At 44.6% G+C, this 17,282-nt stretch overlaps 2 protein-coding genes across 3 annotated transcripts; one reads left to right on the top strand and one right to left on the bottom strand.

The window, feature by feature from the left end:
• The first annotated feature begins 826 nt into the window (after positions 1 to 826).
• Positions 827 to 8,304, top strand: LOC143003364 (RNA-binding protein MEX3B-like). Its single transcript, XM_076153969.1, has 5 exons — positions 827 to 1,614; positions 2,740 to 2,978; positions 3,154 to 3,199; positions 4,056 to 4,873; positions 5,028 to 8,304. Exons 1-5 carry the CDS (start codon positions 975 to 977, stop codon positions 5,442 to 5,444), a joined length of 2,160 nt encoding a protein of 719 aa, XP_076010084.1. The 5' UTR covers positions 827 to 974; the 3' UTR covers positions 5,445 to 8,304.
• A 1,004-nt stretch (positions 8,305 to 9,308) lies between these two features.
• On the bottom strand, positions 9,309 to 16,803 carry LOC143003452 (mothers against decapentaplegic homolog 4). 2 transcript variants are annotated; one of them, XM_076154134.1, is made up of 10 exons: positions 16,772 to 16,803; positions 15,159 to 15,455; positions 14,872 to 15,046; positions 14,402 to 14,656; positions 14,095 to 14,202; positions 13,925 to 13,975; positions 13,175 to 13,358; positions 12,743 to 12,911; positions 12,412 to 12,550; positions 9,309 to 12,256 (listed from the first exon to the last, which is right to left on the bottom strand). In XM_076154134.1, the coding sequence occupies exons 2-10, from the start codon at positions 15,396 to 15,398 to the stop codon at positions 12,045 to 12,047; spliced, it is 1,533 nt and encodes a 510-aa protein (XP_076010249.1). In that variant the 5' UTR covers positions 15,399 to 15,455; positions 16,772 to 16,803; the 3' UTR covers positions 9,309 to 12,044. The 2 variants fall into 2 exon arrangements, with proteins under 2 accessions (XP_076010249.1, XP_076010248.1); XM_076154133.1 differs by having other exon boundaries at positions 16,638 to 16,787.
• Positions 16,804 to 17,282: the final 479 nt, after the last annotated feature.

Below are 17,282 nucleotides of genomic sequence, written 5' to 3' on the forward strand. Positions count from 1 at the left end.
GAAACATTGTTCAACAACTCCACCCAACTTCGGTCATGACTGCTCAGACAACAACCAACTGACAGTACTGTACAGCAATGAGCAAAGCCCCTGTTGTCTTTACCTATACTGTACTGTAGGAAGGTACAGCTTCAATCAAGCAGGAATCTTTTTTTCTAGTTTCCTGTGTGTGTAGTATTTGCTTTGACATTGGGAATAGTGGCGACATTTAAGATTCCTTATAGCTCTTTATGATCAGGTAAAATTAACTGTGTCCTCTCGTGCATCATGTCCATCAGCCAGTCATGTAATCATGGTTACGACTGTTGATACCCTGTATCCTTCTACATGAACACAGGGGCACACAATTGTCCTGGATAATTGAATCCTGCTTTTATAATCAAGTCCTCATGTCCGACTGAAGAACCTAAATATCTGATTACGCACGATTATGAGATCCAGTATAACTCACTTGAGTATACTGGATTCAGAACTTGTAAGTCGCAAAACAAAACCAAAGACAACAAAACAACAGCAATTATTAATTGTTCAATCCAACGGGTCACTTCTTAATCAATAATTTTAATATGGACGGGGTCCCAGCATTAGGAGTAATTCAACCTGCTCTGATGAATGTTTCTGCAGAGCTAATATGCCATCATTTCGGTATTGGGGTGATCCTTGTTTCGGCCCATACTATTATGAAGCCCAACTCACTGATCACACTCTGTGGATAATGCGCATTTGAGTGCGTCTCCCTGAAGTGTGTGAAGAGCCATCTGACACCAAAACAAACTCTCGCGAGAACTAGCAGAACGAGAGCGCTGCTGGGAGGGCTGCATGGAGAGCTGGCAAGACAAAACAAAAGAAACACATTTCAACCAACAGGCGCTGGTCGCTCATGTAGTTTTTTTAAAAAACTACGACATTTCGATCATAATTCGTACCAAATTCCGGTTAACAGGAAGGTTATCTCTAAAAAAAAGTTTTGCACCATGCCAAGTAGCACGTCTTTACTGGAGGCCGACGAAGGAGAGTCGGAGGTCCCACCGCCGCTAATGCACGCTTTCGCCGGCTTAGGCCTCGAAGAGCTCCACGGCACCCAGAGCCAGAACCCCGACCAAGCAGACCAAGAGAGCCTCTCCCTCCTCCACCACCACCACCACCAACACCCCGCGGTCTCCCATTTCAGCCTCCTCGGTACGGTGTTAGACTTGAAGCCCTTGCCGCTGCACCGACCTCCCTCTGGAGAAGACCTGAATTCAACGGCACTGCCCGAGGACGAAGAGCCAGAAGTTGTAGCCGCCGCCGACACTTTGGGCACCGGTAGCTCATTGTTAGCACAGGCCCGTCGCCACCACCATGTTCCGTCGGCAACCAACGGTTCTAGGATCGAGCCTTCACCGGTGGACAAAGTTTTATTGTACAACGGCGACGAACGGGAGGATAACGGGCTCGGCGGTTGCGGCGTTCAGGCGGTTAACGGCGGCATAGCGATGCTGCCGCCCGGTGTGTATGGGGAGCCGAGCTACGAGGCCGAGTCGGCTTTGTTGAGTCGGCGCAAGAGCGTCAACACCACCGAGTGTGTGGCCGTGCCTAGCTCCGAGCACGTCGCGGAGATCGTTGGCAGACAGGGTGAGTCTCCGTGGGCTTTTGGAGAGTTTTGGATGAACTGGACTGACAACTATGATGTAATGGTAGCTTCTTCTTTAAAAAAAAAAAAAAAAAAAAAAAAAAAAAAGCAAAGTTAGTGTAATAAAGGCAGCAGTTAAGTTAACAAAGGCAAGTGTGTAATAAAAGAATAAACTTAAGTTAAATGCAGATCTGTTGCAGTTGAGGAGCACAACATTGCATTTTCCAGTCGTGTTCTTTGTAAAATTCTAATTAAGCTGGTGATGTTTCAGTTTAATTAACTATTAACATTTTCAGTATTTGTTTTTGGTTGTTCTATTCTAAGCACAATGTCAGTAACAATAACCCCCCAAATATGCCTGTAAATGAACAACTTAAAGCATCTTTTGGCTTCCAGCGGTGAGTTAGCATTGAAAGGAGTTAGCTTAGCAGTCTTCTTAACTGGGTCAGCGCCTCCCTTCGCCCGACACCCTCAGCTGAAGTTTACATCACAACTTTGATCAATCGGGCAGACGTGTCGCTGTTTTCTGGCTGTAATGTCTCTCTCTGGGTTACGGTTGTGGTGGTGTGTGTGTCGCTTACAGCCAGACTGGACTGGGGGTCAAACCGTGGCTCGTCGTGCTAACCGTGACTTTGCTTTGTCTCGGTGGAGAACATGATGATCACCATTGCTTTTGCCACATCAGCTGTGGGTTACAGTCTAACTGTGCGGCACTACCCAAACCACTGACTTTTTCGATTCGCTTTTTATGAGGTGTTCCACTTTGTTTCTAGCTGGCCTTTCCCCCCCTCAAACCTTATGTAGCGTCATGTTAGGCTGGAGTGTGTTATTATGTCGGGTTTGGGACCAGGTGGGGGAGGGTGCACATACTGCAGTGTTGACAACAACAGGAAATGGCTCTGGTAACGATGTTGGACTTTCAGCCACAGCTAAAAGAAATATTCAATCTATAAGGAATCTGTGTAACCTGTAAATGCGTTACCGGCTGCAAAGTTAAGTTGCAATGCGTGAGACGTTTATGCAACAGGAGATGGAATTAAGAGTTCAAGTGACATACGTACGCAAATGTATGAAATAAATGGATTATAATCTATCTCTTCTTCTGTTCCACTCTCCTCCCTCCACAGGCTGTAAGATCAAGGCACTCCGAGCCAAGACCAACACCTACATTAAGACGCCAGTCCGGGGGGAACAGCCCGTCTTCGTGGTGACGGGACGCAAGGAGGACGTAGCCATGGCCAAGCGGGAGATCCTGTCTGCGGCGGAGCACTTCTCTCTCATCAGGGCCTCTCGGAACAAAGCAGGCCCCCTGTCAGCTGTAACTGGCCCCGGGACCCCTGCTCTTCCTGGACAGACGACCATTCAGGTCAGCGTGCACGTGAGGATGAGTCCTAAACGGCGAAAGTCATAATAAGTCAATTACATGAAGTGCATAAAGCCGTATCAGATAACACTTGTGTCATGCAAATTCCTCTGTGTCTTCTATTTGTATGTCGGTCATCATTCAATTGCTCTATCAGTAACCGTGTCATTCCAAACAGGTGCGGGTGCCATATCGTGTTGTGGGGCTGGTTGTGGGTCCTAAAGGTGGGTCATATTAACCTCTATTAACCTCTATGCTCTCTACTAAATCCACCAGGAATGACGCACTGATTTTTGTAAGTTGTAGATTGTTCAACTTACAGTCACACCTGTCTGGTTCCTAACAATACAATAATACTAACTTCACAGACAGTTTGGACAGTGGAACCGGAAAGATATAACATTTTAAATGTTTTAGCAGTGTTTTATTATCTAAAATGAAGTTGTAAATGGGAGTGTTATCATCTCTCAGTGGAGTATAAAACTTTATTTGTTAATGCTGGATTTGTTTACTGCACAATTCATTATTTGGATCTAAATAGTTATTGTAAATATTTCAAATTAATAATATTTGCCTTTTTAAACGCGTACAACAAAAATATCTGTAATAATAATACATAGAACATATATATATATTTTTAAATATATTTATATATTTTTTAAATTACCCATAAGAAAGGTTAAGAAGGTTAACAAGAAGGTGTTCTCTCTGGAGTGTTTAACCCCTGGCCCTGTTCACATTACCACCTTAGTGCTGGAAAGTCCACGAGTTAAAATTACACTGCATGTTCATGACCCTCAGTAGCACATGTTTAAGAGCTGCTGCATAACTGGTGGCAAAGGCCAACGCAGGAGGTTGAGTACTTAAGCCGGCAGGACTGGTAGTTTATAGCAATATGTTGACTTGGAAAGTAAACCAAAAAGAAATCCTTAATGACCAATCTTAGGCTATACATGTAATGTAATTAAGGAAGTGTTTTACTCATATTAAGTGGCACTCTAGTGTTCCCATGTTTGTGAAGTTATGAGATTAACTGTGGCAGTCATTAAATGAAGGCCTTGGTCTCATCCTGTGTTTCAGGGGCGACGATCAAACGCATTCAGCAGCAGACCCACACCTACATTGTGACGCCAAGCCGTGACAAAGAGCCGGTGTTTGAGGTCACTGGGATGCCTGAGAATGTGGACCGAGCACGGGAGGAGATCGAAGCGCATATCGCCATCCGCACTGGAACCTGCGGCAACGTGGAGGCACCTGGGGCAGATGAGAATGACTTTCAGTTTAATGGGACAGACGTGAGCTATGAGGGCGCCGCGGCACAACTGGGGTTGGGGGAGGCTGGCTGGCTTCAAGCGGGAGCATCACCACCGGCCGGCGGCGGTGGCGGCGGCAGTGGCAACGGTAATGGCAATGGTAGTGTCAACGGCGGTGGCTTAGTGCCAGTGAGCACCAACAGTACTCAGCGAGTCAACAGCAATAGTAACAGTGGTGTCAGAATGTCTTCCACCTACCGCAACGACAGTTCCAGTTCCCTTGGCAGTGGCTCCAGCTCAGCCGAATCATTCTACAGCAGTGGTAATGGTAACCGGATGGCAGATTTTAGCCCCACATGTCCATACAATGCCAATGCCAATGCCAACAACAACAACAATAACAACAGCAGCAGCAGCAGCAGCAGCAATGGCGCAGGTGCAACTGCAAGTTTCTGGTTTGGTGAGAGCTTTCTTCCTGTGGGGTCTGAGGAGCTGGTCAGCCTGGGCGGTGGAGGTTCCACCTCAGGATTTGACCCCTTAACCATCTCTACTGCCCCAGGCTCAAATTCTGTCCCGCAGCCCCAAATCTGGAGCCCCTTTGTGGACCACCAAGGCGTTCAGGCTATAGATGCTCGTCAAACTCAGGTGTGTGTATGTGTTCACATGTGCCACATAGGATATTAAAATAATGTAGATTAAGGAAAAGCTGAAGTTTTCAGTCTTTAACACGTGTACTTAAAGGTTGTGTTTGTTCTGATGATGTAAACTAAAATGTGCTGTCACCTCTCTCTCTCTCCAGACCAGTCAGCCTGGTACGCCCCGACTTTCTCCAACCTTCCCCGGGACCGAAGCTCTGGAGCACCCTCAGGCACAACGCGTACACCGAGGGCCCTTCAGTTCGGCCGGGGCCCTGGACTCCCACAGGTTCCCGGCGTACTGCTCGGCCTTCTCCTCTTCCAGTGAAAGCACCACGTCCGCCTCCTCGTCCTCTCCCCCGGAATCGTCCCTCTCCTACCGCCCCGGGCCCGGTCCGGCCGGAAGGTGCCAGGAGTTGTGTATCCACTGCATGGATAGCCAGGTGATCGCCGCCTTGGTTCCCTGTGGCCATAACCTCTTCTGCCTAGAGTGCGCCACCCAGATATGCGAGGGTCCAGACGCTGTGTGCCCCGTGTGCCTCTCCCCAGTCACGCAGGCCATACAGCTCCGTAACATGTGATTCTTTTTTTTAAAACCCCACCCCCATCCCCCGTAGCGAAGTCGTCATTGACGGCTCATGCAGGGTCGGCCTCCTCGACGCGTCCAAACCTTACTCATAACGTGTGGGGGAAATTACAAAACTGACCTTGCGTCGGCGTCAAGGTGCCTCCTTGCTGCAGGTGTTTTTCTGTTTTTTTTGTTGTCCCAGCTGGTGTTTGATTGACGGCTGAGAAGGAGAATAGGTGAGGGAGGAGGAGGGATCTGTGTTGAGGGCATAGGTTAGGGTGGTGAGCCCGTTCACGTGCCCGCCATTGTGAATGAAGTCTTCTTCCTAGTTTGATTGGTCAATGGAGGGTTGGATACTCTCTATGTAGCATCAGGTGGGTCGGGATTCTTTCCTTTGCACATCCTGAGTTTTTTTGATTTGTATTTGATTCACTTCGAGACATAATTTCCTCCGCTTCTGCCCTACCTATATTTTTTTATTTGTACCCGTTCTTCTGTTCTGTTTGCCTTTTTAAGAAAGACATTTGGAGGGAGATTTTAGTTTTCCCTCAAATTTTTTTTTAATAACCAAATTTTATACAATTTGTTTTTCTGCTACAGTTTTTCTGTACTAAAACTCTAGCCATGCCCGGTTTGCCTCATCTGAAACGCTGACAAAAGACGACACCAGTGAGTCGGTGTTTACATACTGACTTTCATACATACAAATGTATGATTGAATCGTATTCTTGTGATTACATGCAATGCCTGCAGCAGTAAATTGGAGAAGTATTAATGTACACTTGCTACATTATCCTGCTACCATAGCCCATATTTATCCCAGCAGCATCATAATTAGGCCACAAGTGTCTGTGTTATATCAAATAGGATATGCTGTTTACATTTCTATGCTTAAAAACATAATTTCAATTATTTTCAGACGTGTAGAACTATTGATATTAATATATTGACGCCCACAGATGGTTTAAAACCAAGTGGGGCAAGGCCACAACCACCAAGTTGACACTCTCCATGGGCAAACTCCCATTGCCCTGCTTTTCTTTATTCCCTAAGAGAACCCACAGGTGGTGAACTCCTCACGAAGTACCAGGATGTGACACCACATTGCTTTCCATTGCTACTTAACTGTTTACAGTAAACTTGTACCTAATTATGTTCCGAACAATGACATGAAAGGACCGATTAGGTTGGACACTCAATGGTCTCGCGTCTTAAAACAAACATACCTGTGGCCTTTTGTGGTAAGCCTCTTCATTTATCGACAACACTATCTATCACTATCGAAATAAGACGCTAGCTTGAAGAAAAACCAACCCAAACTGACAGAGAAGTCTTAATGTACCCTATTCCTCAGTATTCACTCTCAAAAAAAGCATCTAAAAGCTACTAGTTCTTTTTGATGACAGCCAGGAACAGGAATGGGATTTGTTTTGTTTTGGCAGGGATGCAAATCCAGCACCAAACACTCCTGTTTTCAAAACGTGTTTTTATGTGTTGTGTGTTTTTTTTTGAAAGCACCTCTTGTCATTTACCCTCATTTACCTCCCATCCGTTGGGGAAACCCTGAGTCCTGTTTAGACTACACATATAGGCCCGACTCAAACCTTTGATCACATTCCCTGCCCCTGCCCCTACCCCTCCCCCGCCCATTGCTTTCCCCTGCATGTGATCATGTCTCGTCTACCTATGCAAAATAGTCTCAGATAAGAACTCGAGGAAGCACTACACTTAAACTCCTCTGGTTTGGATTTACATAGCTCAGACACAATCTTGGTCTCCGAACTTGTAGACAGACAGTTTCTTTTGTTCTTTGACATTTTGTCCCATGCACCCCCACTACATTTCAGTTGGTACGGGGCTCTGGTGAGACGAGTTCCCGTCTCAGCGGTACGTACGCGGCTTCTCGCGAGGCGTCGTATTTCCTGTTGTCCTGTCCTCTACTCCAAACGGCCTTCTTCTCTATCTTATCACCCTATTGACTTGTCACTCAGCCACACATTCAGATTTCGTCCCCCCCACCCCGACCCCCCACTCTTCAAAATGTGCATCTGTCTGCTGCTTGGCATGAAAATATGTAATCGGTGGAAATCATCTCAGTCCTTTAGCTTTAAACACCACTTTGTTTAACTTAGTGCAGGCGTGGATGTACACGTTGATGGGGAAGCAGCTGGAACGATGTGTCGGTCTGGGCAGACACTACACGTCAATAACGTTGCTTTACTGGACTTTTGGACCACAGTCTGACATTTCAGCTGGAGCCGGGGCACCAAACAGTATTTGGGAGTCATTTTGCCTCTTAGGTCAATCAATCCTGATGATTCTGTCTCTTTCTTGAGGTAATGGAACCAAATGAGCAATAGTGCAAAAAAAACAACAACCCCCACCTGCCTGTGCTCCGTCGGGTCTTTTATCCGTCCGTTTACTTTCACGTCTCCCTGAAGGGTCGATCTCTTGCTCTCTTTCTCTCTCGGAGGGAATGCAATACACTGTCAGGCCTCAGTTTCTTGACATGAATCTATTGAAATTTTTGTGTATGTATTATAATATTACTGTTAATGACTGATGAATATACAGATCTTATTTTTATTTTGTTACATTTCATATATATATATATATATATACACATAAATATATCTATATTAAAATGTTTACAATTAGATTTTTTATTTTTTACTTTTTCTCTCTTTATCTGAAGTTCATGAAGAGTCGGAAACCCAGAAATGTTCCAGGAGGGTGTCAGTGCTATTTGCTTGTAGTCTAGTTATTAGTTTACAGTATTAACGATGATAATAGTATTGATAGCTGCCGTTTAACCTAGTGGAAATGGAATGTGCATCACGAGCATGTCTTCATAATGTACCGCCAATGTAAAAGTCACATTGCAACTGTAAAAAGGCCAAGGATTGAAGCTGCCTGTCATGTCTGTACGCCACCAAATTAAGAATGGTATTCTGTAAAATGTATCTTAGATATCTATATATAAATACATATATTATTATGCTGTACCTACAGTTCAAAGTATTTGCTAATTTTACTACACTTTTGTTATGTATATGTAGGGGGAAGTCTTGTGGCATATAAATTCTTCAAATTGAGTCAGGAGTTTAAAAGCAGACTATATTTTATGATGACGGCCTTTTAAGTTATTGTGGCCAAAGCACTGATATTATATATTTGCTGTAAAGAGAATTTAAGAGTTTTATTTTTCTGATATTAAAGTTACTTAATAAAGATGGTTTCATTTAAAGCCAAATGAGGTCGCTGTGTTGTTTGCTGTTTGTACTCTCCTCCCAATCCCTCTGGATTTTTAGGTTTTCAACAATATAATTCTGTAAGATTTCAAAGAAAGTTTTCCGAAACCTGGCTCACATTCTGTTTGCTGCGACAGCTCACTTTGATTGACCACAAACCGTTGAGTTGGAATTTACAGTACTAAACCCTTCAAAAGAACAATAGTCATGGTCTTATTTATTTAGAAGCGCTTTTTAAATGACAAAATGCTGACCAAAGTGCTGATCAACTACAAACATGCAACAAATCTGAACAGATGTAGAGTAACACAAAAGGAAACCAGACCCTCCCTGTGGTCAAAGTATGTTTGATAGTAGTACTTCTTCCTCCAACACAGATTTAGTAACTCATCTAGGATTCCCTGGTGAATGATCTTATAAACTAGGAGCCCTGTTGTTGACATACTGCTTAACCCCAACAGGAATATTGTGACATGTTGAAAAGAAGAGGCGGAAATGATAAAACCATAACCAGTTGGATTTAGATGAATAACTAATCAAACTAACCTAAACTGAACTAACTGCATCTTCTTGGTTTCTTTAGAATCTGTGTAAAGGCATAACGGAGAAAATGAACAAGAGAACACTTAGAGAATATCAGGCAATGTTTAATTATAGATTTTCACAAAAGAAATGCATGTAAAATTAATCTGTTACAGCGGTCACCAGCAGCCCACCTGAGCCGTCGAAAGGTGCCTATATTAACGCATGATGCATACAAGTTCAACCCTTTTAATCCCTCAAGTAGAACCAACTGCTTTAATCAATATTATCCCAAAAATAAGCTCAGGAGGAAGCGCTCAAACATGAAAAAAAAATGATCAAAGCAGTCGTTCCATTACAGTTTTGATTCAAAATCTTGGATAGAAAAGTGGACAAATCGCAGTAACAAAGTCCAGTCTAAATATATTCTTCCACTTCTGTCAACCAATCTAAAAATCCATAAATCACTTCATTGTTTTTCCAAGATCCAGAAAAAACTAAATCCTCGGCATAATTAAAAGAATGTTAAATGACAACATGGTGTGTGTGTCAGTGAATGAGCGTGATCGCATCTGAAAGACTAGCGGAGTGAATTTAAACTTGTGTTCCTAATCGATTCATGTGATCTACAGCTGTTGCCTTTCACGTTGCAGTAAAAGCCACGTGCAGCGTTGAGCCTCAGGTTAAAAAGTCATTACTTTAAGGGAAAGAATCCTTGCGAGGCTGGTGAAATGATTATCTGCTGGCTCCTCATGTGAAGGGGAACATTTCAGTGTCAAAGGCCTGGAGAGAGAAACGCACTGAATGAATCTGAAAGAGCGGATGAAGTTTAAAGTTTATACTGATCACCAAACGGCATCATTTAAAATTAGGAGTGACGCTTCCCTCTGCGTGCCAGTACACCGGCCATACAGCTTTCCCCCTCCGATGACTACAGGAAGTGAGACAGTTTCAGGGGTCTATGTCCATTATTATTCATAATCATTCATGCAAATGTGAACATGCGTTTCAAAACCGAAAAGTATTTACATGGAGGAAAAAAAGACCACAACTCAAAAATACTCCAAGGTAACCCCCCACAGGTGAGAGAATGTCTGACTGGCAGGGATTTTTTTAGAAAAGGTGTCTCAGTGTTTCTGATAAATGCATCAGCACATAATCTCTGCTCACAATCCTACCTCAAAAGAAAAATCAACCTGGTTACTCTTATTCATATCGTAGGATAACACAACTTTCCATTCGGGCTATAGGATTAAAAACAAAATAAGTGTAAAGTGCCTAAAAAATAAAAAATAACTTGATAAAAGTAACAAAAATAAAAATCAATATTGCTGGGAAATTCTCTTTTTCTCTCTCTGTCAGTAAACTATTTACAAAAGAGACCGAAACCTGGATCAAAGCACAATCACTCTAAACGGATCTGGACACCGGCTGGTATGTCATTATGTACTACTTCAAATAAACACGTATAATAACACCCTCCATTCCATTTGATAAGATTCCTCCAAATCAAAGTAATTTGGAAAAGTCTCACAAATCCCAGCATTCAGTACTTTGGTTTGCCTCATGACTAAAGGTTGGATGAGCCCTTTTTTTTTTTACCATAAATCACCTTAGATCAACTGTTCTCATCCTCTCTTGCCGTGTTACTACAAACTCATTGAGCCCCGGGCATCGCAGCTGATGTTTGCGGCCCATCGGCGTGAACGTGAGAGAAGGCAATGAGTTCACGGGAGGCATGTGAGATTCATCCGTGACGGTAGCTTCGGAGGCCTTGTTTAAAAACTGCAGCCACACCTGAAACCCGACATAAGGCAACCGTGACAACGTGTGATAAAACACACATTTGTCAATACTCAAGTTATTTGTTTGTTATCACATCCGCAAACCCGCATCTGTGGAGCTCTAAAGCAAACAACCTGTGAGATGAGGAGTGAGAAATCGTTGTCTAGAAAGAAATGTGTGGTCTAAAACTATACGTTCACTCCAGGATATGAAGGAAAAAGATGAATCACAGCCGTTTGAAGCTCCAAACCCATAGACTTTGACCGTGTTACAGTTCAGGAGGTGAGAGTCGGCTTCGGGGGGCGCGATAAGAGTCGTTTCACTCACCGAGATATTCATGTGTGTGACCGGCTCCATCCAGTCGGGTGACGCTCAGGTTCAGATCCCTGTGGTTCAGTGTGTTGCTGGTTTTCTATTCCGTCAGTGAAGTCAAATCACAACGTAAACTGACGTGGAAACGGTAAACCAGCCGCACTCTGGAACCCCAGCGTTGATTACGGGGGCCCTCTTGTGTATGACCTCATCGTGTAACGGAACAGCGCTCGGATATCTGTACTTGTTTCACTAACTCGAACCTCCGTCAGTAGTGTTTGTGTGTGTGTGTGTGTGTGTGTGTGATTGTGGGATCCAAGGACGCCGAGCAATGAGTGTTAAAATCCAGTTTGATGGGATCTCTGCTTTGTCCATCTGCAAATCATGATGATGCATTGTACAGCAGCTGGCGTTGTCCGTCACGTCTTTGTCTAGTCCACAAATTCTCCATTCCAGTCATCACAAATCAAAGCCTCTATTAAATATATATGCAGTACATGTACACATACTGGATATATGGCTTTGGCTCGCTTTAATGCTTTAAGCTTCAAATGCAGGAGTTTAGGCTCACGAAGCACAAAGGTGCCTTAAAGACGCCTCAACCTTTTCTCCCCCCCCCCCCCCCCAACTATACACAGCTTTAGTGCTGCAAGATTCACAATTGTTTGACCCAAACTCCACTGAGGAAGACTTTTGTGTTGCCGCCGTGTCTTGTACAGTGATGAGGGGGCCGTTGGGAGTTCTCAGTCTAAAGGTTGTGGGTCTGCTATAGGCATAGTGTGCAAAACCTCATCCAGTAACTGTAGAGCTCTGTGCAGGTGGATCTCTATCCAGCAGGGCGTCTCCTTGATGCTCTGGCGGGGGTAGTCGGGTCCCCAGCCCTTAACGAAACTCATCCTGAGAATACACAGCCTTCGAAGGTCGTCCACCCCGATACCGGCTGCTGCTGACAGACCTGAGAAGAAGAAGAAGAAGAAGAAGAAGAAGAAGAAGAAGAAGAAGAAGAAGAAGAAGAAGGAAAGGTGTCATGGGTAAGCTTTGCATCTGCTTGTCTTTGTCGTCCCTGCCCGTGTGTACAGGAGCATCTGGATATGTAGTGAGTGATCTTACTAATAGCCGGGGCGATCCCTCCCACTGATCCAGGTCCGGGTATGTTGCCGGCCACTGCAGCCGCTTGAGCCGCCGCCGCCGCTTGAGCTGTAGCTGCCTGCTGCTGCATCTGTCTGTGGCACTGACGAAGGTCAAACACCTGGCAGGAGAGGAGAGGAGAGGAGAGGAGAGGAGAGGAGAGGAGAGAGAGAGAGAGACTCAACCAGAGCGTTCAGCAGTAATTAACCCCTTCAATGGGGAAATGAAGTGCCGACTTAGCCTCACTGCTCATTAGCTGGTCAGGCAACAGAATCAAGTGGAAGAGTGTGAGGAGTGAGTCGCGTGTCCTCACCTTGATGTAAGCGCTGGGGTAGATTTTGTGAACAGCGTCTCCGGGGGCTCGGCCCGCCTCTCTGTCCAGGTAGTAACTCTGGACAAACACTGCGTGGTCGCTGAGGCATCGCACCCACACGTCTCCCTCACCTTTACACTCCAGCTGGACCCCTTTGCCGATGTGAAGTCTGATACAGAGAATAATGGTAAAGGGAGGGAAACAGATTGCTGAGATCAACAGATTGTTGAGTGTTACAAATATCTTGGAACAGTGTTTGATTGTCATCTGAAGTTTGATACTAACACTGAATCTATTGTCAAACGTGGACAACAGAGAATCCATTTGATGAGGAAACTGAACTCCTTCAATGTCAGTGAGAGAAGAACAGCCTAAATAGCATTGTTAAGCTTTCTAATTCATTCTGTCAGCCTGCATGTGGAGCGTCTCTACCTTGCTCTCTCAATGGCCTCGGTGCGGTGGACGTTACTGAGCTGGCCCAGACAGAAGCGGTCTCCTCCTGAGGGGTCCACGTAACCATCCACTGTCACTATGGGGCAAGAGGAGGGCACCTTGAACGTCTCCCCAACCTGAACATCCATCTCAAAATAGGCAATGGAGCACCAGTAGTCAGGGGCTGAAAAAGAGTAAAGATGAATCTGATCAGATGCCACATGGACATAAATCATTCAATGATATGAAATAAACGTAACCAGCAGATGATTTGATCAAGGTGTATAAGTACCACCATTTGTTAATTTCAAATGAAATATATGCGACAACTGTAACAGTTTAAGGACCGTCTACTATGACAAACAGATGGAATTAAATCATACATTATAATTATGGCCATTAAACTTCATACAAATGCAATCCCATTAGGCCTGGAGCCCACAGGGCATCGCCTCTTCTGAGCATATCCTCCTTACTGGCATGGTTCCCATCTTGATGTTGGCCAGAGTAACAATTAGCTTGTTCAATCACCTTAAACAAAAATATAAATCGTGTTTGATAATGGGCTGCGTGTTCTTGATGAGCTGAATGTGTGTGTGATGGCCATCTAACAGTGTGCAGGGAGGCAAATACTCCTAATCAGTGATTTCTGAACGTCTCTCCTGGGAGCCACAGCTGCAATCGTGTCCTCTACTTGTCAGTTGGCCTGTGGATTATGTACTTGTGTGTATGTTGTGTGTGTATTCCGACCTGGGTGATTGGAAATGGGAGGCTGAAAGGCGAGCTCATTATGCACCGGCCCTGAGAGAAAGAGAGGAATGACAGTGGTCACCTACTTTGCAAAGGCACACAGCAAATCATTTGACAGTCGCTCAGCGTGTACATAGAACAGTAATCACTGCGTTTGTGGGCTCACTTACAATAGTGTCCTGGGTGTGGCATGGGAGGGTGGTGCTGTAAGTGACCGTTGGTGTGGTGAGGTATGTTGGGGGTGAAGTTGCTGTTCCTGGACCAGGTGGAGCTTGCACCTGGGCAATGAAGGAGAAAGTGGGGGGGATGGGTGGTTATAGTGCAGAACAGTGCATGATGAAACACACACACACACACACACACACACACACACACACACACACACACACACACACACACACACACACACACACACACACACACACACACACACACACACACACACACCTCTTAACTAAACTAGAAGTGTTATCTTACTCCCTGATCCGGGGGCGAGAGCAGGGAAGGCTGACGTCGAGGCAGAGGCGGAGGCCTCAGAGGGCGGGAGCAGGGCCGGAGTACCGAATGACTCTGGGGGGGCGGGGCGGCTGCTGGAGGGGGGGTGCTGGATAGTCTGGAGGGAATGTCCTCCCTCCATGGAGGGAAGACTTGGCTGTCCGTCAAAATCATACTCATCCTTAACCATCAGGGCTGAGCTGGGCCCAGAGCTGGTCAGTGTCAGTCCTGATAAATCTGTGGATAGAGAAAAACACAGAGTTCTTCATAACAATGCCAACTGCAACTCTGCACTGTTAAACACTAACCTCACTAATCTAACAAAGAATGACATTCAGAGCAAAAGGCAGCACTAAAATAATAATGTACACTGCAATGTCTAGCTTTAGTACCCATTAGACATTCTTACTGTTGTGAAAAACACCAACAATCCACCCCCAAGTGTTCCTCACCTATGCCAGGGGACACCACTCTTTCATAGTGGTATGGATTGACACACACACTGTCGCACTTGAGGTCAAAGGCAAACTGGCAGTATTTCACATGCTTCAGTTCATTCTTGTGCAAGTCGGGCCACCGCCACAGCCGGGCATAGATCACATGGGGGAAGCCTTTACGTCCAGCCACCTAGAAACAACAATAAAAGGTAATAGATGTTAGATAGATGTGGAAAATAATAACCACATTAAGGATTTGTGTATATGTTTAAACTGGATGATTCTAATAGATGTAATCCTACCTGCAGCCGTCCATCCAGTGTCCTCTGGATGGTTACACACTTGCTTGGATGTGCCCCATTGGTGGTGATGGCCGTGATGAGCGAGTCCAGTTCGTCCTTCTTCTCCTTCAGCTTCTTCACAAGACTCTCTATGGCCCGCTTGGCAAAGGTCTCACTCTCACCTCCCTGCCGATGACACATCAGGCTGTGCACGATGCTCAGGCAAGCGTCATTGCTGGTGGGCGTGTTGGCGATGGACATCTTGGCTTATATCTGTGCCTCTACTTTCTGAGATGAATGGTGGAGTTCTTCTGACCTCTGAAACACAACAGGAGAGAATCTATGTGGATGGGTTTCCGTCACAGAGATCAAGCAAACACGTATGTTATGCAAACATGGTGGGATCGGTGAGGACAACACAACGTCAAATAACTGTCCACAGCCTTTCTGACACACACACACACACACATTCATACATACAAGCAGTGTGTGCAGTAGCTGTTAGTTACCCCTACTACTCTGTTACAAAGCCAATTCACAACTGTCAGACTCCACCATGCTTTGACTCTAGCTTACTATAAAATGTATAGTTGAACATTAATCTATAACGACGGTACAACTACGAGTCATTTTAGCGTTACAGCGGTTCATTTCTAGAGGAAAAACAAACTTTCTGATGTTGAGCGGGCGGCGCAAGCAGCATCGTCAAATTATCGGAGACGAACAAAGGAAACCGGAAGTAATCACATTCTACCTTCACAATGAAGCAAAACACATTTAAACATTAACCCTGTCTAGCCATTATATACATACAATTTATAATTAATAATAATAACAAATTAAAAATAGCTGGAGAGTTACATTTAAATACCAAGGACGCGGTTACTCGAACTAGCTGAGCGCTTCGACTTGAAATACGGTACGTAAATATTGAGCGTTTTAATTATTGTATAAAGCTTTACCTGAAACTATTGTAATGTTAAAACATGTTGATCCTCAAGCAAATCTTACATATTTTACTCTGTACATTAGAAGCTGTGTTGCACTATTGTAAATATTCCTCGTTTCACTGTAGACTACAGCGACCGACTGAATCGCGTTTTATTTTGGCAAGTAAAGTCGGAAACGAGCGGTTCTTGAGCGTTAAATGCTGCTAATAACACAAGCTAGCAGTTGCTATTGGGAAACTGTGTAGCGCAGGTAGCACTACATGCTAGCTAACATCATATGGATAGTGTTGTTGGGTATTTTTGTACGAAAGGGATTTGCGATTGTGCCGCGAACAGAACCAAGGAGAATCATAGCATATTACAGACAATTTAAACTACTGTAGATATGATAACATCCGCATTGTTGAATTGCGAAGTAGGTTAAAGCTATCTTGACACTCGAAGCTAGCAGAAGTTAAGCTAGCAGCCGAGCCCTGCCTTTCTCTAAGTTACCGTGCCGACGGAGCTGCTCAGAACCTCACGCGCCCTAAACATCCGCCCCAAAACTCACCAGCTGCTCACAAAAACATGGTGGAAAACTCTCCGTTCCGACGCAGAGTCATCACATCCTCACAAAGCAGAGACGGACCAGGCTAAAATTAAATCACAGATTTCGTGTCAAGTCCCTATCAGTAGTTCACTCACTTCAAACACTGCTTCCCTCAATGGCGCGCCACGCATGCGCACATCGAGGCACGAGCGTTCTAATATTTTGGTGGTAAAGTTAAATATGAGAAACAACACATTATTTTACTTTAACTTAACTAACAATGCTCGTGAAGCACATACACAGCTTTGTAAATTGTAAATAATTGTTATTATCTTACGGTAATAACAATGACTACAGCTCATATTGTAAAGTAAAGAAAATAAACATGTACTTGATACCTTATATTGCATATTGTGTAGAGATAACCTGATATTTACAGATAGAAAGATAGACAGATGCTTACACACACACACGCACACGCACGCACACGCACACACACACACACGCACACACACTGGGGACATTACATATGTGAATATTAGTCGTTGACAAGCAGCGCAGTGATGACAAATTATCATCTCTGGTCGTTAATGTACTTGGCACTCTCCCATAATTTGATTTCATTTGTCTATCATCTCTCCTTCTCTTTGTTTCCCTATACTGTAT

This window comes from Genypterus blacodes, unplaced genomic scaffold (genome assembly GCF_046128005.1).
Source record: "Genypterus blacodes isolate CSIRO-AG114 ecotype Tasmania unplaced genomic scaffold, CSIRO-AGI_Gbla_v1 ptg000061l_1, whole genome shotgun sequence".
Lineage (NCBI taxonomy): Eukaryota > Metazoa > Chordata > Actinopteri > Ophidiiformes > Ophidiidae > Genypterus > Genypterus blacodes.